Source organism: Hirundo rustica, chromosome 4 (assembly GCF_015227805.2).
Source record: "Hirundo rustica isolate bHirRus1 chromosome 4, bHirRus1.pri.v3, whole genome shotgun sequence".
Classification (NCBI taxonomy): domain Eukaryota; kingdom Metazoa; phylum Chordata; class Aves; order Passeriformes; family Hirundinidae; genus Hirundo; species Hirundo rustica.
The window spans coordinates 53139884-53167032 of record NC_053453.1 but is presented as its reverse complement, the minus strand read 5'-3'; the positions used below and the strand labels follow the sequence as shown (position 1 = coordinate 53167032).

The 27149-nt window shown below is 53.0% G+C and overlaps 2 protein-coding genes across 5 annotated transcripts; both read right to left on the bottom strand.

The window, feature by feature from the left end:
* Nucleotides 1–1835: 1835 nt before the first annotated feature.
* DNAL4 (dynein axonemal light chain 4) lies at nt 1836–5961 on the bottom strand. 4 transcript variants are annotated; one of them, XM_040062074.1, is made up of 4 exons: nt 5840–5961; nt 4671–4885; nt 3897–3980; nt 1836–3006 (listed from the first exon to the last, which is right to left on the bottom strand). In XM_040062074.1, exons 2-4 carry the CDS (start codon nt 4740–4742, stop codon nt 2842–2844), a joined length of 321 nt encoding a protein of 106 aa, XP_039918008.1. In that variant the 5' UTR covers nt 4743–4885; nt 5840–5961; the 3' UTR covers nt 1836–2841. The 4 variants fall into 4 exon arrangements, with proteins under 4 accessions (XP_039918008.1, XP_039918011.1, XP_039918009.1 ...); XM_040062077.1 differs by having other exon boundaries at nt 4671–4882; nt 5840–5952; XM_040062075.1 differs by having other exon boundaries at nt 5782–5910.
* Nucleotides 5962–12208: 6247 nt separating this feature from the next.
* Nucleotides 12209–22731, bottom strand: NPTXR (neuronal pentraxin receptor). Its single transcript, XM_040061279.2, has 5 exons — nt 21981–22731; nt 15163–15385; nt 14776–15020; nt 14275–14454; nt 12209–13902 (listed from the first exon to the last, which is right to left on the bottom strand). The coding sequence occupies exons 1-5, from the start codon at nt 22536–22538 to the stop codon at nt 13678–13680; spliced, it is 1431 nt and encodes a 476-aa protein (XP_039917213.1). The 5' UTR covers nt 22539–22731; the 3' UTR covers nt 12209–13677.
* Between the last annotated feature and the right edge of the window lie 4418 nt (nt 22732–27149).

Genomic DNA, 27149 nt, shown 5'->3' with positions numbered 1-27149 from the left:
CACCCTCATTCTAAGACTTCTTCCCTTCCCTACATCCAACCTAGAAAAAACCTCTAACCCTTGTTCTCTTACAACAGGCCCTGCCAGAAGGTTTCCTGTTGACATCCTTTAGGAACTGGTATGAGGTCTCTCCAGAGCATTCTCTTCTTCAGGCTGAGCAACTTCAACCCTCTCAGCCTGTCTTATTAGCAGAGGTGCTTCAGCCCTCTGATCATCTCCACAGTCTCCTTTGGACTGGATCCAGCAGGTTCATCAGTCACAGAGGGGTCTTTTGTGGGAATATACAGGACAAGGGACCACGTCTGATCCATAAACCTTACTCCTCTGAAAATTACAAGTATGCCCAAAAGATGTTGCAGCTCCACAGCAAAAGGAGGGTGGAAGTCTTTTTTCTAACACACAGGGGCCAACAAAGCATGACTCAACTTGCAACAGGCAGGACAACTGATCTGATTGAACACTTGCCTCAAGGCAGGGGCTCTGACACACAGCCACATTTTTGGATACCGAGGCTTGTGCTTTCAGGTACAGTGCCAATGACAGCATTGCAAACCAGTTAACAAGGGTTTGCCTCCTCATGGTAACTTCCTGTAGGAAAGCTGTTACCCTTGTGAATAAAAGTAGCCTGCCACTCTCCTGTGAGGCACCTTGCACTTACCTGATGAGAATGGCAGTGTGGGAGCTGACATGCTGCACATTCACACCTAGCTCACCTCAATCTGTTTGCACACTCAGGCTTTGAGAAGGCGGGGGAGCACTCACCCTTCCCTTGTTACCAATGCAGGTCACAGAGACATTAGCTTTGGTCAGCTGGTGGCCAAGATAAACAGGCAGCAAGTCCAAGATACTGTGTGCTGAGGTCAGCAGCTCCCTGTGGTCATCTGCAGGTCACCACGACCCTGCAGAGATGCCCATGACCAGCATGCCTGTGCATATGCACAAAGCAGTTAATTATTCATTAGTGTGAAAGAGGCACAATTAATGTGACCATGGTATGGCTGAGGGGATCATCCCACTCCAGCATGGGGCATTCCAAAGACTTTACCTCTTGCTCTGAATTTCGAAGAGACAGAAAGTTGCAGAAGAGGAAATAATCTTTTCCACCTGCTAGCTATAGAAAGTGTTGTCAACATCACTATCTTCACATAAAAGCAGCCAGCTGGAAGGACACAGAGCAACCACATGATGAGACAGCTCAGAGGATTTGGGCTATTCTACACATCACAGCAATCCTCATCATGGAGCAGGAATCATGGTACCAACCTACCCTGGCCCAGTCAAGCACAGATGGCACAAATTTAAAATAATTCTTAGTTGTCTTCATATTACTCCAATTCCTGGCTGCCTGACATAATGAAATTGAGAAAGGACATCTCTAGCATAACACTTGAGGTTCAGAAAAAGGAACAAAAGGAATTGTAAGACCAGGTTGATCCACCACAGGCATTAATGCAGAAAGATCCTTCAGACTTGAACTATGGACTAGATGTGTCAGCTGGCAACATTCTGAGAGGAAATTTGAAAATTAAGGAAACTACAAGTCTGAGACTCCAACAGTCAGAGTTGAAGCACAATGGTGAGGCAGCATGCTCACCTACTTTGCTGCTACTGCTAGACAGCTGCCTGGACAGAGGGATGTGGCCAGCAGCACCATGGGCCTGGCAACCCTCCTCCTCACCATCGTGGCTTGCACTGGAAAAAGGAAGTGAACAAGAAGAATGAGAGCCACACAGGAAACCTGCAGGATGGAACTCTGTCCCTGTCCTCTGCCTGTGCTACACCATGGCTTACTTATTTCCACGTTTAAGTACTTTGCCTACATAAACACACATAGAGACGTTTTACTAAACTTTTATTGCAAAAACACAGTTCCTCAGGTTTTATAAATTAACCATACACGTAACATAGTTACTCATTCAATCCTCCAACACCAACAGCTTTAAAAAATGAAACAGGCTAAAAGAATGCAAGTTCAGAGAGAGATTAGGTTTCTGATGACCAAGTTGTATTTCCCATGGACCCTCCTTCCTCTGTCAGCCTCCAAACAAGATGCTGCAAGTACACAGCACTTGCAACACCCCCAGGAACTGACAGGGAGGCATTTGAGCCTTAAAAAGAGCTCTCACCCACTCCCCAGGCATCGTCAGCCGCCTGTGTTTTCATGCTGTCTCAGTGTTCTGTGGGTGAGAAAGGAGGGGGCAGTTTGCATAGCAACCTCCTACACCCAGACAGCTCAGCTGTTGTACCCTTCCAAAGCAGCAGGGAAGGGCAATCTGGGACTGCTTCCCTGTGGCTCACACCTCCAGAGGCAGCCTGAAGGGAGACCATTTGTGCTGTCAGGTCCGCACAGACATCATAGAAGGGAGGAAGAATGCATAAACAGCATCCAGAGAGAGGAAAGACAGGTGCTGGTTTAGAGCAATACTACATGATAACAGAGAAAGCAAGAGGAGAGAGGAAAACTATGTGGAATAAATGGGAGTTTAAAAAACCATAGGGCTAGACAGCACCTTTTGCTTTCCCCTGCCAGCACTGCTGTGCAGTGTGTTGTGAGATTACCTGTTCCTCACTTCCCTCCTGCTCCAGCTCAAACACCAAGGAAAGAGCCATAGACAGATGAGAAATCTCACAAGCATAAGGACAGGACAGTTTAGCAAGTTTATACACACACACACACGCGCGCCAACTTTATGTATCCCACAGAACTGTTACGTCAGTATGAAAAAAAGAAATCTTGACATTTAAGTATTAAAAATAAAGCCCCACCTCCAGATCATACAAAACTTGTTAAGAGCAGGAAGAAATCTCTTGAAGTCAGCGAGTCTGGGACCCAGACAGGAGTTAGGAGCACTTCCAGACGCACACAGCCAGGCTGCCACCGAAGAACATGTACAGCAGGTTCTTCACCTCGTGAGTGATCTCAAAGCCAAAACCTTCCCCAATCACTACATGCCAGGAGGACCCAAATTTCTTGTCCATCGTCTCTTTGATCATCTTGGCAGCACTCTGCAGAACATTAAGGAAAAGAGCATAGGATGAGACAAAGCAACCAGGAAGGTTTTATGCAAACATCTGCCTAGTCTTCTCCCTTTAAGACTACTCAAGCCATGGGCAACAGGTATAGCAGCTGCACTGCGAGAATTGGGTGCTCCCCAGAGGTACACCCAAGGGTAGAACTGGTCTCAGCAGCCTCCAGTACAGCAGCTAGGAGAAATTAAAGAACTCTATCACTTCTGTTGTTCACACGGTCAGAAGCAAGAGTTCCACTTTAGATGCTGCTGGAGTTATGCTGGTTGCAGTGACCATGAGGGCAGATTCAGGTCACTAAGCCTCAGCTTTTTTTACAGGAGTCCATTTTTTTTCTCCTAAATTATCAAAACACTCAAAATAGGCCGACTTTTAAAAGGCTCACTTCTCCCAGATCACACCCTACTTGATCAAAAAATAAAAGCAACAGGACGATTTTACAGTGACAGGCAGTGCCTTGCTCATGAAGCAAGGCATGTTTTCGCTTTCCTGAAGTTGGTCTTAAAGCCAAGAGGGAATACTTTATAGACTTTCATCCCCCAAAAAAGAGACCCCATGCAGTTCTGAACCAACTCCTCAGGACACAGGGCATCTTATGAGCAGTGGAAGCATGTCTCAAGAAGGCAGGATAAGCAAGGAGGTAAGGTTTCGGAGGCAGCACTGCTACTGATCTCTGCAAAGTGCTATTATAAATCTTGCAGATCAAGGGAACTGAATCTGAGATCTAGCAAAGCTTTTTGCCACCTTCTGCCCTAGCTCAGTGCAGAGAGAATAGTAGGATGTCAGGACCTTGCACCCTTATCCCTGCTCCTGCAGGGTCTCTGAGCTGCAATAACAGTGGGCTGCCCATTTTGGGAGGTGGCTGGTACCTCATTGTTGGTGGCATGCTTCTCACACGCTGTGACACACAGCTCCATGGTCTCTACGCGCATCTCCTCCGGCATGTCCGAGTGCTGGAAAAGACAAACAGGCAAGACAACTAAGCAGAAAAATAAGAGCTGGACACAAGACAACAGGAAGTTGCTCTAACTTCTGCATTGGCTCTATCAATGGCTTAGATGTAGTAAATATGAAAATGGCTTATTGCATTATAAGTGAACCATTTCTCTAGCCAATGAGGAATTCTTGACTTACATGAAAACTAGCACTGTGTAAGCACAGCTTAAAGGAGGAGATCGAGACATTTGCCAGTTTTTCTGCTGTTAGATAACGGGGAAGCTAACACTGTTTCAACTACAGTCCTTAATTATTGCTATATGAGTAACAAAGAAGTCTAAATTACACAGCCTTTTCTTCTGCTATCTGGCTGGCTAGCAAGATCTTTTGCTCCAGCTTCTCCCAGACAAAAAGCAAGCTGCATCCAAAACACAGGAGAGGGCTCCAAAGGCAGCGTGCACTCAATCTGTTTGATGGATCACCTTGTCCCAGGCTTCCTCTGGCTGACATGAGGAACACCAGAGCTATTAGATTTCCCCAGGAGAGGTCAGGGACAGGCAGAAAGCAGCAATGACAATCAGGATCTCTCCACAGGACCAGCAGTACACATGTTCTTACAGTAGCTACTCAGCTGGAGAAGGGCAGTAAGAATGGCAGATTTTCATATCTCTGACACTGGCAAATGTGTAATCCATCCCCCTCCTTACCCTAATCAGAGGAAAACTGTGAAGCCTTTTATAATCAGCCTCATCCTTTTTTTCCTCCTCAGTTTCTTCCATGGTCCTTCCACAAAGACTCCAGGAAGGGGTGGAGGGGCTGCCTGGAGTTCAGCAAAGTGCTGCAGCACAGCCACCTGAGAGGAACAGGGCTCTGTGTTCCTCTCTTCAGCAGGAGGAGTTGCTTCTTGGCCTAGAGGACACTTCTTCAGCAAAAACAAACACAGGCAAGAGACAGATGGCTTTCAGTTAAAACAAAAGGCAAATAGAACTGTAACAGGAATATCATGCTATCTCACTCACTTGCCATTTCCTCAACAGCACCTTCACACCCCGCTGAGAGTCTTACCTCATAGACCATTAATGCAAACAAATTATTAAACCATGTCTTCTTCCGTAAGTGAGGAGCACAGCACTTCCCAGAAGCACCAGTGAAGCTAGAGGGAAGAGCTGAGCCAAGGTATAGCTTTCAAGAGAGGCCACAAGAATATATCAGCCGCTACTACTCTCAATTAATTCCAAAAAGATTTTTCCCAGGACACTATTTCTGCAATAGTTTCAAACTGCACCTGATAAGAGAAGAGTAGGAGTACTTTAGGCACAGAATCTGCATACTTGTCTGGACAGAAATGTTTAACGGGAACATCTTGGTCTGATTTGTGCACTTGCTCCTCAGATTCCCTAGCATTTTCAGCTGGTGAGGGCCATATGGGAAAACTGGACGTGCCTCAGGGCCTCGTTACCAGCCTGCCTGCCTGCTTCTACTCAGGCAGCGCAGAAGCACAGCACTGACTGAGATTCAGAGCATTTCACTGCGGTCCTCCCTCTGGTTCTTTCCCGCAACAAAGCATCTTCCTCTCCTACCCAGGGGGAGCAAGAGCGAGCCCATATTAAAAGGGAAACGAAAGCAAGACGGCGTCAGGCGACACACCATTTATGCCACGTACATTGGCTAAAGCACCGAGTCAAACCACCAACCCTCACATGGGGGCCGTGGGACCGGCAGGAGTCCCAAACCACGACCTCCGCAGGACAGAACCCCCGCCTCGCCGGCGTCAACCCCGGGAGCCACTTCAACACCCACCCCCAGCCCGGGGCGTACCCGGGGCCACAGCCCGAGGGCGTGAAGCAGCGGAACGCGACCCCAGCGGACCACACACCCGATGCGGCCCCGCCACGCCACGGCGGTCCGCTGCCCTCGTCCCCGCGGAAGAAGAGCTGAGCCAGCGGCAGCGAGCGGGACCGCGCAGCTCCGGGCGCGGCCTGACCCGCGCGGCGGCCGCGGCCCAACGCCGTTGCTAAGGAAGAGCGCGCTTGTCATAGCAACCGGCGCGGGAAGTCCCGCCCCCCTCGGCCTCCACTGGACGGCGCGCGCCGCCCGCCGCGCCTGATTGGCGGCCTCCCTGCGGGTCCTTGAGGCGCGGGCAGCGGCGGGGTGGCCACCGAGCGCCTGCGTTGTGCCGGCCCCAACCTGGCCTCTGGCCGCTTAATGTTTTTCTGACTTAAAACCCCTTAGGGGGCCTAGTTCTAGTTGTTTCTTTTTTTCTTTTAAACAACAAGGATGAACATAAGAACAAGGAGCGATTTGGGGCGCTTTTTTTTTTTTTTTTTTTTTTTTTTTTTTTTAAATCATTAAATCAGGTTAGGAGAGACTTCTGAGGTCATGGTCCAACCTATGACCGAACACCACCACCATGTTAATCAGACCGTGGCAGTAAGTGCCACACCCCGTCTTCCTTAAACACCTCCAGGCACGGTGACTCTGCCGTGTCCCTGGGCAGTCCATTCCAATGTCTAATCGCTTTCTTTAAAAAAGTCCTCCTAATGTCCAAGCTGAACCTCCCTGGTGCAGCTTAAGCGTGTCCTCTTGTCCTGTCTAGTTGCTTGGGAGAAGAGACTGACCCCCACCTGGCTACAGCCTCCCTTTAGGGAACTGGAGAGTGATCAGGTCACCCCTGAGCCTTCTCCCCTCAGGCGGAACATTCCCAGCTCCCTCAGCTGCTCCTCACAGGATTTGTGCTCCAGACTCTTCCCAGCTCCGTTACCCTTCTCTGGACATGCCCCAGCACCTCCATGTCCTTCCTGAACTGCGGATTCCAGAACTGAACACAGTTCTCGTTTTGCTGGAGAGGCAACAGCTCATATTTGCATGTCAACAGGACTGTAAAGAAGTAGAAAGTGATGCTGTGGGGGTGAATCATGGGTTTGCAAACAGCTTCTGTAGCACCAGCCGCCATCCCCACGGAGACAATCGCCTCCTTCCCACCCTCTAGCTTTTTGCTTGTAATGTCTGGGTTTTTTTAGGTTTTTCTTGGCTCTGGGCTTGCTACAAAACCTCTGTTGTCTCTGCACCCTGCTAGCCAAACAGTGATTGCCTCTAAACCAGGGCTTAAACAGTTTTCAGGGAGGTCTAAGGCTGCATTCATCTGAAATTAACACGGATAGAGAAGCAGCAAGCTCCAGGATAATACCAAGGGAAAGACTTCTCCTGTGGAAAGCCCCAGCTGCTGGGTGTGATGCCTGGTTTTCCATCAGTGGCCATCCTTGTTTTGAAGGGTGGCTCATGGGTCTGATTTTTCATGGGGTCCTTCTGGTTGGTGTGTGTTTGAAACGTTCTTGCTGCTTGCTGCCTGCTGAAAGAAGAATTTGCCTTCCAGCTGTTTGAGAAGGAAAAGAGTTGGGGAGGAACAATCTGGGCACTCTCCTGCCCCTGCCAGCTCAGGAGTCCTCTTCCCTCGCTGTAGCACCAAGCTCTGCCCTGTGATCACGGGGAGAACACCTTGCTATCTCTTTCACAGGTTCAGCAGTGAATCTGACCTCCTGGCGGTCCTTTGCCTGATGAAGCTGTGCTGGAGACAGAGAAGCTGCCTTTGGTCTTGGAAAGACAAAGCTGAAGTGATCATTCGTCTTTTCCTTTTCTGTCACTGCTGGTGGTGACAAAAATGAAGCACTGCCTCCTGTGCCACTCATTCTCCTACCGTTCCTGCCTCCTGGGCTAATCCCTTCTCCTTTCCTCTTTTGGGCCTCTTGCAACAAGGCAGGCACAGAGCTAAAATTGTCAAGAGACCGATAAAAGCTGGGAGATCATAATTTTTTCTTTTCAGACAAGATAATTAGGAAGAGAATCTCTGCGAGGAAGATCTTTCCATCATCATTACTTTATCTCCATGCAGCTACTCTAATCTCTCCAGGGACACAGCACTTTCAAGCACCAAATTCTTGCTGTGCTTTTTTAATGCTTTAATCCCTGTATAGTTCACCCACTTTTCCTACCAAGCAGCGAGCGTGAGCCGGTGTGTTTTTGTGCGTGTGCCTCCGTGTGCGGGGCAGGAGGGAGCACGCTTGTCTGTGTGATTCTGGGTTCAATTAAACGAGCTTTGGTTCTGATCAATGTGACCCCCGGCAGTGTTGCCCTCAGGGAATGCTGGGACTGCTTCTGAGGATTAATCATCAGTGGCTCCTAGGTGAGAAGCTAAAGGAGAATGGCCAAACAAAAACTGCAGAGGGCCCAAAGATAGGAAAAACAATGTTTTTTGTGATTGTAGTGGGTGATACAGTGGGGCTGCAAGATAGAGGTGCCTCCTGAGGAAGGGAAGCATTCTGCTGGCCTGTCTCCCCCTACTGTGGCTTACCAAAATGTGAGCAGTTGGTTTCTGGACCCTCAAGTGCAGGGTTTTCACAGACTGTCTTTGTATAACTCTGCAAGCCAGTCAGAGCTTGGTTGAGCCAACAAAGGTTGCATAGATTGGTCCTTTTGCTGCTGGCTCTGATGGCACAGACAGCACATCACCTGATCTTTATTTTCCAGTATTAGTGGGCAAGATACCCTTCCGTAGGTGAAAACAAGTCCAGAGCAAGGGTTCAATTCACCCCTGTGGATCTGGAGAGAGCTGGAATTGTTGCTTTGCTTGGGCTGGTCATGCCTTATTTGCCACTAGTCAGAGGTGGAAACTCTTTCAATTCCTTTGTTTTCAGCAGCCACAGTGAAATGCATTGAAAAAAGTGCATTTGCCTTCTGACATGAGGGTGTGTTGTACTTCTTAGCTGAGCATAGAAAAGTAACTACTGACTGCAAAATATACATATATGTGATAAATATCCTGCCTCATGCTTTCTTTTAGTCATCTTCATTAACCAGACAGCCGGCTGACTCTTCATCAGGTGGAGGACACCTTTCTTTTCTTCCTTCCTTTTCTTTCTTTCTTTTCTTACCTGCTTCTGGCCAGATTTTGGGACTTCCCTATTGCACCTGTGGGCACAGGCTCTGCCATCCCCACCTCCTCTTTGTGGTAAAGCAGGGGGGCAGGAGCTTGCTGTCCAGCCTGTCAGCACAGCCCAGGGACTGAGCACTGCTCCACACCACCTTGGGTAGTAACAGAGGGCCAAGGCTGGGGACTTGGGTCGCACCGAGGTCCACCCTGCAGCTGCGCTAGGACGTGGAGGCAGCTTTCAGGTGGGAATGCTGAAGCCGCATTTTGCTGGGATCAGAACCCCCACCACGTTGAGCTGAGGGAAGGCAGAGATGGGGACACTGGTGTACAGGAATGGGTGGCAGCCAGGAGCAGCTCAGCCTCTGTGCCAGAGGACAGGCGGTTGGCTTTGGGACAGCTGGATACCCTGGTCTGCTGGGAAACACAGTGCCCCACATGATCCCCTAGATAATACCTCTAGTAACAACAACCACTCTTATTAAGGTCTGTTGCTGCAGCAGTAGCAGCCGTGCAGGGGCTGTTCCTGTGTCAGATGCTCCAGAACTGTGGTGCATTCCCCGTGTGAGCACTGCACAAGTCTTAATGAGACTTCCTGGCTCTGGGAGGGAGCAAGAGAGGCTCCCAGCAGGACAGGAAGGTGAAAGGAGGCAATTAGGCAGCGCCCCATTGCTAGGGCAGAGCAGGTAGTGGGGTCTTTGGCAGTCACCTTCTGGGGACAACTATGGGCTGGCTTGACCTTGTTTGAGGGCACCAGGAGGCTGACACACTGCAGGGAGCGGTGATGATGCAAACTCTGCTGAGCTTGCAGGTATTGTGGAGCACAGGAGATCCCCAAAGCCCACTCTGAAGTCACGGGTCCCAGGATTGCCCATGTCCCTGGGAAGGCAGAGCCTACATGGCCAGTGGTGCCCTGTGGAAAGAGGGGGAGGGGCTGGAGGGGTTCATAAATGTCAGCATTTACTTTTCAAACACAATAATTAATAGCCGCCAGGCCCGAAGGTTTCCTGTTGCCATGTTTGACTTGGTCTTCTTTACTGATGAACAAACCCCTTTGGGAGTGTGGAGTGAGTGGTATTTGAGTCTGGCTAAGCCCTTGGCTAGCAGAAAGCCCTGCAGCAATGAGTCCTGCAGGTTAGGAAAGGAAATAGCAGTCCCTTTCCTTTCCTAGAAGTGTGCTTACGGCCACTTGGCAGGGAGATGGTGGACAGCACGTGGGTGGCATCCATCACACCTGCCTGTCTCCCGCACCACCTCCTCTTGTGCCAGCTCCTGCTGAACTGCCACAGCCCAGCAGTGCCCCTGCCCTGCACTGCCCACCTCTCGGGTGCCCTCCTCCTTTTCCACCCTATCCTGGATATCTGGACACAACACAGCCAACCAGCTGAAGCACCAACCACAACCACTAAACCTTCTCCACACCATTGTTAAAATTTTCCTTCTTTACCCCTCCTCTTTCCCTCAAGGCTGACTTTGTTGTTCCTCATCTCTTCTGTGCACGTGTTGTTTTCCAACCAGCTGCCCTTAGAGAAACATGGGGCTTCTCCTGAGTGCTCCTGGTTAATTTAGAAGCAAGCAATGTGTGTAAGTAATTGCAATTACTTCTCGCAGCCAGCGACACTATTGATTTGTCCTCTCTACCTTTTAAGCCCTATTGCAGGTTTGCAGCTCTTGCAAGGCTCGGTTTACCGAAAAGAAATGGTCTTATCTTGCTCTCCTTCTCCTCATACAGATAAGAAGCCGACGTTTCTTCCTGCAGAGAGCCAGGGCAGGATGGAAATGAAATATTTATTTCTGCTCTTCATTTGTGCCTCCCATCCAGGTTCTAATCTCTGCATAATGCCTTTCTTTCCCAAAGAGGCTTATGTGGAGGCATAAGATTTAGCAAGGTTTGGGAAAATTCTACCAAGTTTTCCTGTGTGCCCCCAGGTCAGCATAACTGGCTGTGAACCTCTCAGGGAAAGGAGCTTGCCTTGCAGAAGCTCTGACACCAGGGTCCCCCCATTCTCCTGTTCCAGAAGTGACACATCCTGGAGACATGGATGGGATTAGGATCACATCAGCATCATTTGGCAGGGATGAGGAGGGCAGCACTGAAGGCCCTGATCAAGCATCTCCTGGTGTCCCCTTTGTTTCTGCTTTTCTGGAGAGGATTTACACACAGTTTCAGCGTGGGCTGAGTTTCCAGGCTCTGGAGGAGATGGGTGTTTTGCCAATAGTCTGCGTCAGTGGCCAGGCTGGTTCATCCTCTCACATTTCTCCTGCCTGGGCCAGCAGCCCCAAGAGCCCTCTCATAGTGCTTCTGCAGTTTTGATAGAAGGGTCTTCTGCACCAGTTCCCACCTCCCCCACCCCCTCCCCAATTAACCTCTTTCTGAGCTTCTGATCCCAACAGTGTTTTTTGACATTTCCTCCTCAAAAAAATGTTGTGCTTCTTAATTATGCTGCTGTTATTTGGGCGCACAAGCAGATGGCGCCTGTTGAACCCTCTCCTCTTAGTAGTGGGGGTGTGAGCCTCCAGCTCAGCAAGGCCCTTGAACCAATGTTCCAGCTGAAGAACATACTTTTTCTTCAAAACCAGCCCTCAACTTTGTGAAGATGTGCTGAAGGTGAGAGTGCCAGCCTTTGTTTTATAGCATTAAACACCCTCCAGAAGGAGAAGTAGGGGGGCAGCTCTGACTCAGAGAAGAGACCCCAGCAGCATACAAGCAACAGGAAAACTCAGTCCTCTGGCTTTGTGCTCCGATTCCCCCAAGTACTGGTGAAGCTGTGCTTTTTGTAGGAGGAACAGGACCCACTGAGAGGCAAAAGCACCATGCAGACCTGATCACAAATTGTTCTACAATAGGAGCTCCAAGAGCCGTGCCTGAACCTTCTTGTGCCTAGAGGCCAGAATGAGGTCAGAAATCACTGTTTCTGACCTCATTACCTCTAGGTAATGAGATCAGAAACTCATTACTAGTACTTAACTAGATTTATACTCAGTGAGAGTTCCTTGCTCTCATGCTCTGACCTAGAGGCCATGATTTCTGTTTCCCTCCATGGAGAGGTGTTTCCCACAGCCCTCATGCCCCACCAGCAGCAGCCTGTACCCCATACTGCTCTGCACTGGAGTAGATCTAAGGGGGCCAGGCTGTGACACCATCCCCTGTCCCTCTGGGGCAGCAATACCGAACCCCCATGGTGATATGCCTGTAATGCCAGCAGTGGACCAGCCAACTCCCTTCAGTGATGCAACCCTAAGCACCCTGGGGAAGGTCACCTCATGCTGGGCTGAACAGTCCCGTCCATCGCCCCAGCAACCTCACGCTCCACAGAAGGCTCAAACAGAAAACATCACTTTTATTGTCCACAATCAGCTTTACAAAAGAAATGTCCCAACACGGGTGCATGTCAGGGGCCCTTTTCACAAACGTGCATTAGAGAAAGCGCGCAAGCGAGCGAGGGAGAGGGGGCAGCTCCCCTGGGTGCACGAAGGTCACAGTGTTCCCACTTGGCACAAGGACTGCTCCCCATTCCTGCTGTGTCATTCCCAGTGGGCTGAGCCACCCCAGCACTGGCAGACACCCTGGGGGACGGGGATGGGGGGTGGCAGGGGTGTCCGTTCTGCCAGCTTTGCCTCTCCCAGGGGCGGGGGCAGCTGTCACCCAAAGCAGGACTTGGGGTAGGGGGGAACACTGGAAGCTGAACACTGCATTGAGCAACCATGAGAGCCTCAAAATAACCCTCCCACCCCACCCCCAGACACATACACATGTGCACATACACACACTCACATATTGAGATGTTGGTGACCAGGCAATGTGGAAACATCATATTCTCAGGCACTCCACAGGGAAAACACCAGCCTGCTCTTTCACCCTCCCAGTTTCAAGGCCAGAGGCAGCCCTGTTCCTGGCAAGGAGCAGCTAAAGAGGGGGACATAGGTGCAACCAAGAGCAATAGCCCAATCCAGTACCAAAAGACTGGATGGGAGATGGATGGCGGGGCTCCTCTGACCGCCACCATCCTCCATCTCTTTTTTCTTGCTTTATCTTCCTTCAACGACAGTGCTGCACTCTTTCTCCCCCGGCCAGCGCTGGGGGAGATGCTTTGCCTCTATTCCCCCCACTCCCTTGGTGACTGGCCCCTCTCCCAGCTTGGAGGTGGTGGGGAGTGTTCTCTTCCCTCTGCCTCAAAAGCCTGGCACCCCTTGGGCAGCCCTGCCCAAACAGGCAGCAGAGGCAGGGAAAGGGATGCAGGCAGATAAGTACTGTGCCACTGACTCTGCCATTCTCCCTCGGCTTCCCTGGGGTCACATTTGAAAAACCAGGGCAGCAGGAGAAGAATGGGGCTGGAGCTGAGATCCTGGAATGCAGGCTCATAAAACCAGACAGTGAGGTTGCTAGAAATAAGGAAAAGGGATGTGTTCAGGTGATGCCTGCACCCTGGCATCCCACTGAGGCTGGACTGCACTCAAAGTAGATGGAGCTCTCCTTCCCACTCCTTGTTAGGTCTTACAAGGTGAGGACCCTCACCATACCAAGGACACCTGCAGGTACAGTGAGTTCCACCCAAAACAGAAGTGGGGCAAGATGAGACCCAGAAGCCAGCCAGGAATGAGGACAAGCCACAGCACCAGCACAGGGACAACAGGGAGGCTTCCAGGGCCCCTCTCCCTCCTGGGACACCAGTATGGGGGGCTCAAGCATTGCCCCAGCAAGGCTTACTGGTCTGGGAGGGGAGAAAGGGGCTCTCCGCTTCAGGGCTGCCACTGGGCTCCTTGGCACTAGGGAGAGGGCTGGGGGCCACTCATGCCTTCCTCCCTTCCTCACAGGCAGCAAAGCTCGCCTTGCTAGCACCTCCAAAGACCTCCACTGCCTGGTCATCCCACTGGATCACATTTCCTTGGAGGTGGGAGGTGCAGTTAGCCAAGCCCAGGATCTCTGCTGGCGCCAGCATGTGGTCCCACACACCAAACTGTGCCAGTTCTCCCACGAAGGCCTGTGTGGCATCAAAGCGGCCCCCCAGAGTGTCCTGGGAAAGAACAGGAGAGGTGACTGGACAGGGACAAAGAGAAGAGGAAGAACATGCATCCAGTGGGAAACAGCAAGGGGAAGAGGGAGAAGTCTGGGGAGAAGCAGAGCAAGGTGCTTGATGGCAAGGAGGGGATGAATGCATGGAAGAGATTCAAGAAGACCAGGTAGGGAGGCCAGAGGGATAGGGAGAGGGAAGGGGGCACGTGGCCAGCCTGGAGGCTGGATGAACAGGCAGGAGAGCCAGCTGCCCTGCTGAGTGCTCCTGCCCACCCTGCCCCATGCCCTCGCCCCATTTGGGGGCTTTTCCCCCCAGTCAGTTCCCACTAGAGTGATGCTAACTGGCGGCTCTTGGTGTTGAACTGGTACCCACCTGCTCCTGACCCAGGATGAGGATGCCCTGGGGCCTGATGGAATGCCAGGAGGCCAGGTTCTCACCGGCACCCCGCTGTTCACCATCCTGGTAGGCAGACCACTTGCCATCCCGGGTGGTCCATGCCACGCAGACGTGGTGCCAGGCCTTGTCCTTCAGACTGAGTGGCAGCTGGGCAACCTTTGAGAGAAGAGCAAGATCCCGGTGCTCAGTAGGACTGCTGGGGGACCCCAGGGTGTCCTCAGCCCCTTGCAGAGCAAGCAGGGTACCCCCAGAGTGGTGGTGGCATCCCAAAATCTACAGACACCCAGATGTGCTCCTTCTCCAAACTCACCCCAATGAGCCATCCTCCCAACCTTCCTGCCTCCCACCATAAACCAAGGGCCCCTTCCTCCCAGCTCCCTGAACCAATGCCCCCAGGAATATAATTTCCTAGGGGGATTGAAGCAGGGAGGATGAGGGCAGGGTTTTCTCTCCTGCCCCTCCTGTGACTGGGCTGACCTTGTCATTGATGAGCAGTTCCAGGGGGTTAGAGCCCCACTCTAAGAGCACGATCTCATTGGCTTGGCTTGGGACAGAGTAGGAAAATGGGGTGCCAATGCCTGCCAGGGCCTTGGACTTCAGCCACATGCAGATGGTGAAGGCATACAGCTCTGGCAGACTCTTCTTCACACGGGCATACATGTAGTTGTTCTGCACTGGGATGGTCACCTTGAAGGCATCAGGAGGGCTGTAGCCCAGTGGTCCTACGTATCAAGGATGGGGAGGAGAGAGGAAGGTCAGTACCTGTAACTGGGATAAGGGTGATATGTCCTGGGGCTCTCCTGGTGGTGTATCTTGGGGTAGGAACCCTCTGTCCCACTTCCATCCCCACTGGGCAGGACTCACCGTGCTCCAGCTCTGTCACCCGGTTCTGAAGGGAGTTCAGCTCCTTCTCGATGTTGTGCTGCTGCTGGCTGTGGTCAGTGCTGGCAGCCTGGCGCTCCTTCTGCAGGGTCAGGATCTTGGAAAGGAGCTGCTCCTCCAGCTGCTCCATCTTGGTGTGGAGGGCATCACGGGCAAGTGCTGGGGCAGTGGGTGCTGAGCCATTAGTGCGGGCTGGCAGCTCCTGCTGCATTTGGCAGCAGCCACAATGGTGGGAATAGGAGGAACAAAAGAGAAAATTCAGCAGTGTCACTATAAGAGTTTAAATAAGGACATGTCCAGCCTGCAGCACTACAGGTAGTGCTGGGATGACAGTCCCATATCCGCACTGGGGTCTTCTCCAAGAGCTTCCAGCTGACTTTGTACCTCCCCTCTCAGAGCCCCCATTGAGCTCATTACTGCAAAATGAAGCTTGGCTGCTCTTAATGACTTTCTGCCTCTTCAGAGACAGAGCAAGGATGGGTCATCCCTTGGCTCTGCTCCTGCAGACAGCCTCCCATGAAAAGGAGATGATGTGGGCAGGACCTTGGATCTCCTGGCCACTCCTGCTGCTTGTGAAGCTGCTTACCTATAGCCAGCACACTAACATCACTTAATGGGGCTGTAATCCTCTTAGCTGAGCTCAGCTGGCATGCAGGGGTGTGTGCATGTGTGCCAGGTAGCTTTCCAAAAGCCAGCCTCTCCCAGGCCACCAGGATGCCAGGGAGAAGTGGGACTGGTGCCAGGCTGTCATCTGGCTCTGGTCCTTAAGGCATGAGCCATCACCTGGGGACATCGAGCCTGTCTTGTGCCAGGGTCTTGTCAGGGTTAACACACACCAAAACTCTTCCCATGGCAAATACAACATGGCAGCTGTTGAAGATGCTCCCAGCTTCTACTGCGCTCTGCAAAGACCCCGCCTTACTGGAAGACCCCATCCCAGATGGAAGAAAACCAGTCTGGAAGGGAGAAAGTGACCCTTTGCCATGCTCCTGGAGTTTCTCTGTAAAGAGGAGTCCTCTTCTTTCCCCTTGTCCTTAGTGCATTAGTGTCTCTGCCACAGGCTCTGAAAGATGACAACCACCTTCCCTGTGTTGCCAGACCTTCCCAGGGGTGCTGGAGCAGCCATGAAGACCCTTACCTTGGCTCCTCTGGCACCGAGGGATGCGCATGGCTGCTTCAGCCCTGGCCATTCACATGGCTTGTACTGGCAGGACATGGGGGATTACAACCTCTGCCCATCTGAACAGCCTCCCTCCTGCCTCAGAGCTGGCTTGGGGGAGGTCAGCACACTCACCTGTGGTTCTGGCTTCCTACTTTTTCTTCTTTCTTATATCCAGCTTCTCCAGGCTGGAGATGACCTGACATGCATGCACACAAAGCTGAAGGGGAGGGATGCCTGCCCATGTCACCCCAAATCTTTGCTATCCATCATGAACAGAGGGGAGGGAAAGGCTGGAGTAAAGTCAGGTTTGGCTCAGCAGGATGAAGCCTTGGCAGATGGGAACAGCAGGGAGAAGAAAAGTGAGAAGATGGTGTTGGTGTGAGCACAAATGTACCCACTCTGGGCAACAACATGCTCAGGCTACAAATAAAATGGAAGTCTTGATGCCCCAAGGTCTTCAAGAGCTGCCGGCAGGGTCTGCCAGGGCGAACCCACAGGGTCTGTGAGGAAAACCAACCTGGAAAAGAAAAACCCAGCAAGAAGAGAGAGGTTATGCTGGGGACATCTGTCAGCCCTGACCAAATGCCAGCTCTCACTGCCAGCTTGCTCCAGGCAGCACTAAGGATGCTCTTGCAGTGAGAGCAAAACCTCTCTGGTAAGGGAAAAGTGCACAGCAAAGAGCATCCTACCTTTGGTCCTCACAAAGCTGAAGGATTAGCCAATGGAAGAGGGGCTTTAACTTTTTTTTTTTTTTTTAAAGGGGTCTTGGAGATCCACTGGATGAGATGGCAGGAGGGAAGGGAAATGGAAAGGTTAATTCTCATCCTCCTGGCCGGGATACTTCCTACCTGGGGCTGTCTGCATTTGTACCCAAGCTGAGCTGGCTGCATTGGCAGGAGGCAGCACAGGTAGGATGAGGTTGCCTCCTTGGCCACATCCCCTGGGCTCCAAGGGGCTTTTCTTATCCTTTCAGGCCGCCTGGCTACAGCAGAGGCTGGCATGCTCCTGTCTGCCGCACGCTTTGACTGCTTGAGCTGCGGGTTTGGAGCCTACATCCCTGCTTTCATGCACGGCTCCATCTGTTAATGATGAAAAAAGAAAAAGCTGGGAGATTTTGTCACTCTCACTAGCCCCCGATAGCTTGCCGTACATTATTCAGTAGTGACTGAGTACTTTTTTTTACCTTTCTTTTCCTCCTGCTTTTCTCCCTGCTGCTATTTTGTTCCCTTTTTAACTTTTCTCCCTATGACTTTTTCATTTCTCTGGCTTTGGAGCACCTTTCTGGTGCTTCTCTCCATGGACACACACTGTCTTTCCCCGTCCGTTCACTTTCTTCCCCCCTCCTGAGTTTTTCCCCATCCAGCCCTCTCTCCAGCTCTTGCTGGTCCTTCTTGAGTTGGCAGCCAGGGCACCTACAGCTGGAGTCACATGGCCAGCTGAACTATTGCTGACCCTATATTCCTTCTGGAAAGGGATTGTAGGCAGTACCCTCATCTGGCAGGGTTTCAGGGCCATTCCAGCAAACACCATCCATATCCCCACATCCAGACGATGGCTAGACAGGAGACTGGACTCCCCATTCTCACTGTGCAGCCGAGCTGCGCTGGATGATCCCCCTGATACTAGACCGGGCTGCATCCCCGAGCCATGATCCTCATCTCTGAGCTGCCACTCAAGCATCTTTCTCACAAGGCAAATTATTTGCAAAATTATTAATGATTGATGTGCAGCTGTTATTTACTGGTGACCTTTGGGGAGGGGAAGGAGGGGAAGCGCCTTCTCCCTGGCTGTTCAGCCGGCACCCGGCTTCCCATCTGTTGCTGCACAGGCAGCAGGGGAGTGGGCAGTGGGTGTGGAGGAGGCTCGTTCCACGCTTTTTGGCCACCAGAACTGGCAAAAAAAGATTGAAAGATGCCAGGTAATATTAATCACGCTAAATGTCAGTGGCTTGCTGTGGGTGGGGAGGGGGAGGTGGGGGCAGGGGGCTGCGGCAGCCATGCCAGCGTGTGCTCACTGGGGCCGCAGCCCTGTCAGCAAACGCACTTTGATTTACATAAGGAGATCAGAGACTCCTTTACTAATGCACGGGCAAATCTCAGCGCCGCTGCTCCCCCTCAGCCCCCAGCACACCAGTGCCCACCTCGGCTGCTGGGACAGGGCAGGCAGGAGCACAGGACAATGCCTGTGGGGTGGAGCCCTGGCACATCCCAGGAATGATGATGCTCGACTGGGTGTATGTATACAGCAGACCCATTCCATTCCTTGGACCCGTGAATCCTTACAGCGGCACAAAACTCCTCAGTGGCTGCTATCCTTGGGATGCTCACTGCTGCAGGACAGTGCACCTGCTGTACCAGGATTTTTTGGACCCAGGCAGGACCTTGGGGATCATTAAACTTCAAAAGGGGCTGCATGGAGTAGAAGAAAAACAGGGATGCTTCAGCCTTTCCCTCTTCCTCGCAAAAGAAGGGCTCACTGTTGATCCTGTCCCCCTAAAACCTCACTCAGGGGGGCTGAAACTGTCACAGTTTGGGTGTTTACATGTTTACATGTTTACACTGCTGGAGATGAAGACACGAGGGAAGCAGTTGGGTCACTGCCATTCCCATTCCCTTACCCAAGGGTTTCCTGCCAGCAACCAGGTCACCAGCCACAATGGCATAGCCACGAACCATCTGAGGAGCAAACAGGCTGTTGCAATTCCACCAGGTCCCCCATGGAGCCCATCAGGCTGTCCCCTCTCCTGCTCTGCTCTCCTACCACAGATGATGGGGAGAAGGGGGCATCTGCATCTCAGCACAGCTCAGGAAGCCAAGGTGATTCTCTCCCTGATCCCTTTCCATTTGCAGCAATAACTAAAAGCATGGAAAAGGAGCACCTGGGTCCCTTGGCTCTGTGTTCTAAGATGCACCAGAGTGTACAGACATGAGCAGACACTGAGAGAAAGGGGGGACCCTCAAAGCCAGGATGAAAAAGCCTAACTAGGCTGCTGTGCATGAGGAAGGGATGATCAGTGCCTCGGGTGGCATTAGGAAGAGGTGAGGGCAGATGTGTGAATGCTGTGCTGATGCTAGCCCAGCCACACACAAATGGCAAGGGACACAGAGCGAGACCATGGGGGCCCTCCCTGCATCCTCTCCTGGGAAATCCTTCTGCCATGCTGACAAAATTAAGAAACAAATGCCTTAATAGGTTTTTCAGTCCATAAATAAATCTTATGTCTTATGGACAGGGCTGAAAGTGCCCAGATTAGATCAGCAATCTTCCACCAGCAGTCCGTAGCACTGAAGCATCTAGCAGTAATCCCTGCTGGCAAGCCCAACTGGAGACTTCCTGGGATGCAGCCTTCCCAGAGCGGCTCATGGCATTTTTTGTCATCTCTCTTCTGAGACTAAGCCACCACGGACTTGGCAGCATTCCCTCTCCTTCCCAATGGGTTTCGCAGAGTCTTCAGCACGTGGGGGCACCCTGGGACTGTCCCCAAAGGTCATCTTTTGGGATGAGTGCCTGCCATGTCATGGGGTACCCTAGGAAGGCTCCCAGGGCTGACAGCTGGAGCCATGTGGGACAGAAGAGTGCGGGTACCCCACCATAGGTGTCTGCTCCTGGGGTGGGAGGCAGATTGGAGAGGGAGGCCACAGGCAACCATCACTGGATGGCTGAGGTGTGACCACAAGGCTCAGCTGGCTGGGCTGCAGTCATCACAGGGGTGTGATGCACACAGGTAACACTTTTTACCAGGAGGGAGCCAGGACAGACAAATCTGTAACACACTGCCCTATTTCCTCACCTGGCAGGCTCACTGAGACTCAGGGTGCTGTGTCTCCCCCACAGAGTGTGCTTGGGACCCTCAGGCTCCTGGCTACACAAAACCAAACATTTCTGGTCGTGTGCAACTTGGCTTCCTCATCAATGAATGCATGAGCCTTGTCTCAGCACTGCTTTAGACTCCCTAGGAGCATGTGACAGCTTGCTCCAAAACCCTTGAGCTTCACCCTCCTCAAACCTCCCACCATCATCAGAAACTCCAGGAGAGGGGCCAGGGCAGCTCATGGGTGATGCTGCCCCACAGAGAAGAGGGTGAGCATGGCTCCATGGCCTGTTGCTCCCCAAGATCCAAACTGATATGCTGGGCACCATTCCATCGTGCATTGTCTGGTGTGTGCAGAGACTTATTTCCCCACTATGTTTTTGGGTAAGCATACTTGCTGTCTTATTCCACTGATGGAAAATCATTTGTTTAGGGCTGCAGAGTTTTTTCAGGGGGGGGGTCTGTTCCTCCATTTGGCTCTGGGCAACGTGTCAGATAGGCTGTACCTCCCACTCTCCCTGCATGTGCCTGGCATGCCTCTGTGTTTCTTCTTGTGCCTGTGTGTGCATTACCCTAGCAGCTCATAGGTGCTTCCTCTGTCGTCTTGCAGCTCTTTTCCTTCTTGTGTTCATGTGTTTGTTTGCCATTCTCTGTCTTTTTATTCCTGTTCATATCTCCATTGATTACAATAACTCTCTCTCCCGGTCTCATTTCTCAGCCTGTGACCTCAGTGACTGAATTTCCCATCCATTGCCTACTGCTGCTGCTGCACCCACATGTCTGTAGTGACAGGAGCGGCGGGCAGAAGGGCAAAGCTGAGGAGAGGGACCCCATAAGGTACTGCATGTCCCCCATGCTAGTTCCACGCTCCAGAGAAGAGTGGAGAGGTCAACAGGCAACTGAACAGGAAGATGAGAAGGTTAAGGACTCCCAGGAGGCTCCTTGCAGATGGCTCTGACACCTGACAGACCTCAGGGAACAAGCCCTACCTGGAGCACTTCCCACAGGGAACAAAGACAGCTCTCCTCTTCAGATCTCATGTGCCTAAACCATTGCCACAGCCATAATCTGCAAAGTCTGCCAAGTTCTGTGGGACTGCTGAGCCCAAATAAATCAACACTCACATGCACTCCATGATGTACCCCACGACAGGCGTCGTGGCAGAGCTTTGGTGCCACGGGATTGTGGCTGGGCCAGGGCTGAGCCTGCCAGGCACATGCTGCACAACTGCTACAGAATGGGGACCAGGGGTCTGCATCCCAAGTGCCAACAGCCCAATACTACAGGAATGGGCACAGTGAATGACTCCAGCTGTGCCCTTCTCTCCAGCTCCTATGGACCATGTGGGGAAAGGGTGTCAGGCTCACAGTGGGTGGCACGCCACTTTACTTTGTGAAATGCCACGATGATATCAGATGGGATTTGCCTTTTTGCTAAAGGGCAGGATCTGGCCATGAGCTGCCAGTCTGCTCTGGGGGAGTCCTTAGCAAGTGCTGTGGGACAAGCAAGGTCCCCTGCTTGGGGAGAAAGTGAGGCAGCCCTGGTGCTTTGGGACTACCCTTCATGGAAAGAAGAGCGGGGGGCTCAAGGTGAGTCCCTTGCCCCTGGGCAGAGATCTCAGGAAAGAGGGGGGCAAGGACAACTTTCCTGAAGCCCTATGAGGGGGATGAGCTAGTTCGGGATGCCTGTGGCTACAGGCCTGGGGAATGGCATGTGTGGGAGCACCATCCCCGGGGAGCATCCCTTCCGGACCTTCAGGAGCATCCTCCCCTGGGAGCATCATCCCCGGGAGCATCCCTCCCAGACACCCAGGAGCATCCCTCGCACCTCTATTCGGTCGATTCGGTCCTGGAGAGTGCGGACAGCCTCCTCTAGCTCCCGCACGGCGGGCGGTTCGTCCGGAGGGTGGCCCATGGTGCCGGGGCGCGGGGCGGCGCGGAGCCCAGCGGCGGCGGGGGGGTTCCGCAGGCCGCCCTCGCAGCGGCTGAGCTTGCCGGTGAGCTCCCGGATGGTCTCCTGGTCCATGCGGATCCGCTCCTTCTGCTCCAGCGCCGTGCGGCGCAGCTGGGCCGCCGCGCTCCGCAGCGCCAGCAGCTCCTCGGGGCCGGCGGCGCTGCCGGCGGCGGTGCCGCTGCCGGCGGCCGGGCACTCGGTGCTCAGCGGGGTGCAGACGAAGCGGCTGAAGAGCGGCGGCCCCCCCGGCAGGCGCGGCCCGGCGCTGGCCACGGCCTCGGCGGGACCGTGCAGCGCTCCCAGCCCCTTGTCGGCGGCGGGCAGGAGGGCGGCGGCGGCCGAGTCATTGTCGGCGGCGGCGGCGGGCGCGGCGGTGCCGGCCGGGTGGACGCTGGCGATGATGCAGATGATGGCCCCAAGGAAAGCCAGCATGCCCGCCGCCAGCAGCACCGCCAGAAACTTCAGGGTGGCAGCGGCGTGGGGGGCCCGAGCCCGCGGACGGCGAGAAAACAAAGCTGGGAGGACGGAGAGGGGGACGGGCGGTCGAAGGGGCGGACGAGCAGCTCGGAGGAAGCTGGCGGGGAAGGACGGTACCGGCGGCAGCACCGGCGCCGGGGCCCCGCCGCGCCGCGCTTATATGTGCCGGGCGGCGCCGCCCGCACCGCGCCGCGCCGCGCCGCCCTCGCCACCGCCCCGGCCGTGCCCCTCTTAGTGACCCCGCCTTCCCTCTGAGCACCCTCCCCGAGCTGCTAGGGCGGCGGTCCGAGCGGTGGGAAACCAGCGGGCAAGAGGACGGGAAGGGCAGGGAGGACTCCCCGGGGGCACCCGGGGACGGGGCCAGCCCTGCCTCGGGCTCACTGAAGTCAGCCCGGCGGAAGCCTCCAGCGAAAGGATGCTGCTCCAGCACGTTCCAAGGCATGATTTGTCCCCTGCGAGTTGCCTAGGCTGGAAGAAAAGGGCCCCTTGATACCCCGAGGGCGAGAGCCTCGTCACCAGTCATTCCCTGTGATAGTCTTTCGGGCCTTTTCCTCCTTGCCTTTCTCCCAAAAATTAAACTAGCAAACTTCCTAGCTGTCTTGCTCTCCCACCCCAGACAGGACTGTTGCAGAGAGCTGCCATGGGATGCCTCACCCTCTGCCCTGCATGCCCATGTTATCCATTTGGGAAATAAAGACACACGTTTAATCTTCCCCCACTTTCAGTCTGGTCATAAACGAGCTGCTTCAGACAACCATTTTATCTTTGCTCCACCAGAATCTGTGCTGTACCTTCTCCTGCTCCCCAGGCACACTGGGGCCTTGACTATGCAGCCCCACTGAAAAAAGAGGAGCAGAAGAGGAAAAACAAACAAAATCAGTTTCAAGCTCTACTCAGTAATGGCAGGAAATCCTTCCTAGCTGGCAGGGAAGCAGGAGCCTGTTCGCTTAAAACAGTGCTGGGTACGAAACAATGGTAAAGATTACCTCTTCTTTCCCCCAGGCATATTTGAGCAGATAGCAAGGGAGCCAGAGCTACAAAAGACTCCTCAAATTTGGCTGTTGACAGGGTACAGTCACCCTTTCTCCCCACAGAGTGCATTGTACCCCAGCCCCCCCAAACCCTCACCCTGGAGCCAACAAGAGACCTGCCTGACTTGTGGTGTTTTAAGACTGTGGGGAGGAGGAGAGGAAGACAGATGGGGCGGTTCAAGGAAGAGGTGGAGATGAAGGGGATGCTGAGAAAAAGTGGAGCCGGACACAGAGTAGTCTGGGCAGATGGATGTAAGGAAAGCCCAAGCAACAGGTATCTGGCCCTGGCGGCGGGGCCACTGAGAGCTCTGGGAGGATGTGTACTCAGTGTGCTGGGACAAGTGGGCACTGGCATGGAATTCAAAGGAAAAAAACGCAGCACCCCATGATATGAGGGGCGGCCACTTCCCTTCCGCCTGTCCCTTGCTAACAGTGGCAGGGGATTGCACCCTGCTGCGTCACCCCCTGCCTGCTGCATGCCCACCCTGGCAGTTGCCAGGGAGGAGTGGATTTGAAAGGAACCCATGTGAGTGCTGCACCAGGCGACCCTACCTCACAGCGTGCAGATCAGGGCGGGAGGGATACACTTTATCTGCAGCCCTGCAGGGAAAGTGCCATACGCTTCTACAAAGCTTCTTGCCAGGGGAAGTGATGCTGTGCTGGGGACTTTGCATTGTCCAGGTATGGACTGCAACTAAAGGTTGCAGAATCATGGTGGCAAGGTTTGTACCTCTGGCTGATGCCACTCTGGCAGTGAGGGGAAGGGTGAGCCCCTCTGCACCAGCCCAGCCCCACTCACCCGTGCTGGGATGGGGAAGAGTTGGGTATTGCAGCAGGGCAGAGCTCACCTCTCCCGCAGTCCCGACCTCTCCCTCAGCAGGGACCACAGCTTCCTCCCAGAGACAAATACGTGACAAAAATAGATTTTCACAGGGGGTGATGACTCAGACTGGTGAGTGGCCAGAGCAGCCTCCCTGTCCCATGAATAACAATTCAGAGATGCTCGGTGGGCAGCTGGCCCTTGCAAGCACCCGGTGCTTGACAGGGTGGGGGAAGGCAACGTGAGGCTTTTTTGGTTCTTGTTTTGAGCAGGATTGGTGACAGAAGCTGGATTTAACAAGAGCTCATGGATTCAGCCCAGAGGGACCAGGAGTGAGGAATTAAGGGATTTTCTTCCATCTAATTAACATCCATACAATGTCTAGGGCTAGCTGCTGTCTCCAAGGGATGGCTGCAGGCAGGGCAAGGCTGGACAAAGGGTCACTGTCAACTGATCTTTTCAGCCTTCTGATGTTTTGCATTTTTGTAGTGGAGTTTCTCACGGACTGTAACATAAACAAAGTGATTGTTTTCACATTCCTGTCTGGAGGAGGGACAATTGATTGACTTCTAGTTTGACCAGTGGGGTCAGAGAGGTGGCAACCTCATTCTCCAATCCCTGGTCATTGTCAAGAATTTATACAAATCAAGGTTGAGAAATAAATGCCTCCTTTTTGCTCTGACAACTTGACTGCATGAGTGTTGTTCTTTTCATGTCCAACAGCAACAGGTCACCCTGCTGTGCCCCCTGGGTGAGAGGGACGTTTGGGATGGACTGCTAGTTTGAGGGGAAGGCCATCCGCTGCTCCAAGGCTGCCCTGCATCTAACACGCCCCACAGGAACCGGGCAGCTCCATCCTGGCCTGCATGAAACCCTGGCCTGTTCATGATGCTGAGGCCAGCAGGTTGGTGGGGTAAAGGGAGAAACCTTTTCCCAGGGGAATGCAAGCTGATGCCTTTGAGATGGGGGAATTCCCTCCTCCCATGTTATCACCCAGCTCAGGAACATACCCAGGGCCACCCTAAGGAGAAGGGCTCCTCTGCCACTGCCACTCCATGGACTCAGCTCCAACATCTCCTTTGACCAGGAGCCTTCAGATCCTGGGCATCTGCAGGTTCTACATAGCATGGAAATTTTGGTTTCTTTCATTTCCAGGTTTCTCAGCCCTGCAAATGTGGCTTGCATCACCTTGCCCTGGTGAATCAAGTCACATCTGCCTGCACCAGTGTGCTGGTGTGGGACCTCATTGGATGTGTTCAGTCAGGCTGGGATTTGTCTCTCCAGCCTTTGCCCCTGCTCCAGAAAGCACGTGTGAGAGTTGGCTTCATTTGGTGTTCTCAAATCCAGCCAGAAGCCCACTGGCTTCTGAGCAAAACCAGGGTGCAAGGGGAAGGGAGGAGGGAGTGCCAGATTTGCGAGTGCTTCGGTACACAGAGGAGGCAAGGTGAGCCTGATGGCATGACATGAATGACACCTAGGATGTGCTTGGGTGTGGCGGGCAGCATTCCCTGCTGCCAGCATGTCACCACTGAAGCAGGCCCTGCTGTGGCTTTCCAAAACTCAGACAAGACACGGCACAAGTATCTCAAGGCAGCAACTCTCTCCAAGGAATGCCCAGCTCAGCCCACTCTCTCCCCTCCAGGTGAGACCTCAGCACACTCTCCTGAAGGGCAGCCCTGAGAGTGTTTTGGTTGGAGCTGTGCCCAGCCACTGCCCTTTCTCAGTACCCTGAGGTGTAGTGGCTCTCTCTCTCCCTCAGAGCCCATGCTCCATTTCGGCTAGCTTGAAAGAGAAACCACTTCAGAAGGAATCTTCCTTCCCAGGGCTTTAAAGCTACCCAGAGGCTGCAAACCTTCTCATTTAGAGAGCAGGTGTCCATTGACAGCAAAAGGAAAGAGTCTGCTCTTTGTCTGGGGGGGGAATTGGGGCTTTATTTTGGGCTCCTGCCCCTCCCAAATCTGGAGCCTATCCTGGTCCCGGAGCAAGAGAGGGCTCCCCAGGCAGTTCCAGGGCTTTTTCCCAGAGGGGATGGGCCTAGGGGCAGGTACAAGCCACTACTCAATCAGGGACAAGGTGGAACAGAGTTGGGTTACATTCCAGTGTGGGAGGATGGGCACGGCCGAGCAGGGACAAACCACAGGATACAGTTTCCAGGGAACAGAAGAAACATTACAAAACCCAATATAAAAATGAAATACAATATAAACCAAATTAACGCACTACAACACTGAAGTGCTGCCTTCCCACCCTTCTCTCCTGCCTGCCTGAAAGGCATCTCTATCCAAACGCCACTCGCTTGCCCCACCGCATCTCCCACCACCGGCACTTACCCCCTTACAAGTATAGCTGAGCCTTTTTATGCAGCTGCTATGGGCTGGAGAGTGATAGAGTGAATCTGGGGCTTCAATTACACATAGGGAGAAAATTGTCACCATATTTCTTAGATCATCTTGTCAAAGTGGAGTTAAGCATGTGTTCTGGAGTTGGGAAAAGCCTAGAGCTTTTTTCAGCCACCAAGTGCTAGGCATTCCAGAATAGTCCCTTGTCTTTTGTCAGAGCTTCTCTGTGTCCAGAAAGGTGCAAAGAGCAAACCAGGGCTGCAGGTGCTTGTGTTTGACTGCAGAGCTGATCTGTGCTGGCTCAGGGCAGACATTTCCATAGCCCTCCTCCCAAGCTCCACAAGTCACAGCCCGCCCCCAGGGAAACAACAACCGA

Bases quoted from the DNA above. Each gene is read 5' to 3' on its own strand.
- DNAL4 (XM_040062074.1), bottom strand. From the start codon at position 4,742: ATGGAAGAAACTGAGGAGGAAAAAAAGGATGAGGCTGATTATAAAAGG. The intron at 3,981-4,670 runs GTAAGGAGGGGG...TGTCTTTTCCAG, and splicing joins ACAGTTTTCCTCTGATTAGG to CACTCGGACATGCCGGAGGA. The intron at 3,007-3,896 runs GTACCAGCCACC...AATGTTCTGCAG, and splicing joins AGCATGCCACCAACAATGAG to AGTGCTGCCAAGATGATCAA.
- NPTXR (XM_040061279.2), bottom strand. From the start codon at position 22,538: ATGCTGGCTTTCCTTGGGGCCATCATCTGCATCATCGCCAGCGTCCAC. The intron at 15,386-21,980 runs GTGCGAGGGATG...TGCCAAATGCAG, and splicing joins ACCGAATCGACCGAATAGAG to CAGGAGCTGCCAGCCCGCAC. The intron at 14,455-14,775 runs GTCAGCCCAGTC...CTTCTCTCAAAG, and splicing joins AACTGCTCATCAATGACAAG to GTTGCCCAGCTGCCACTCAG.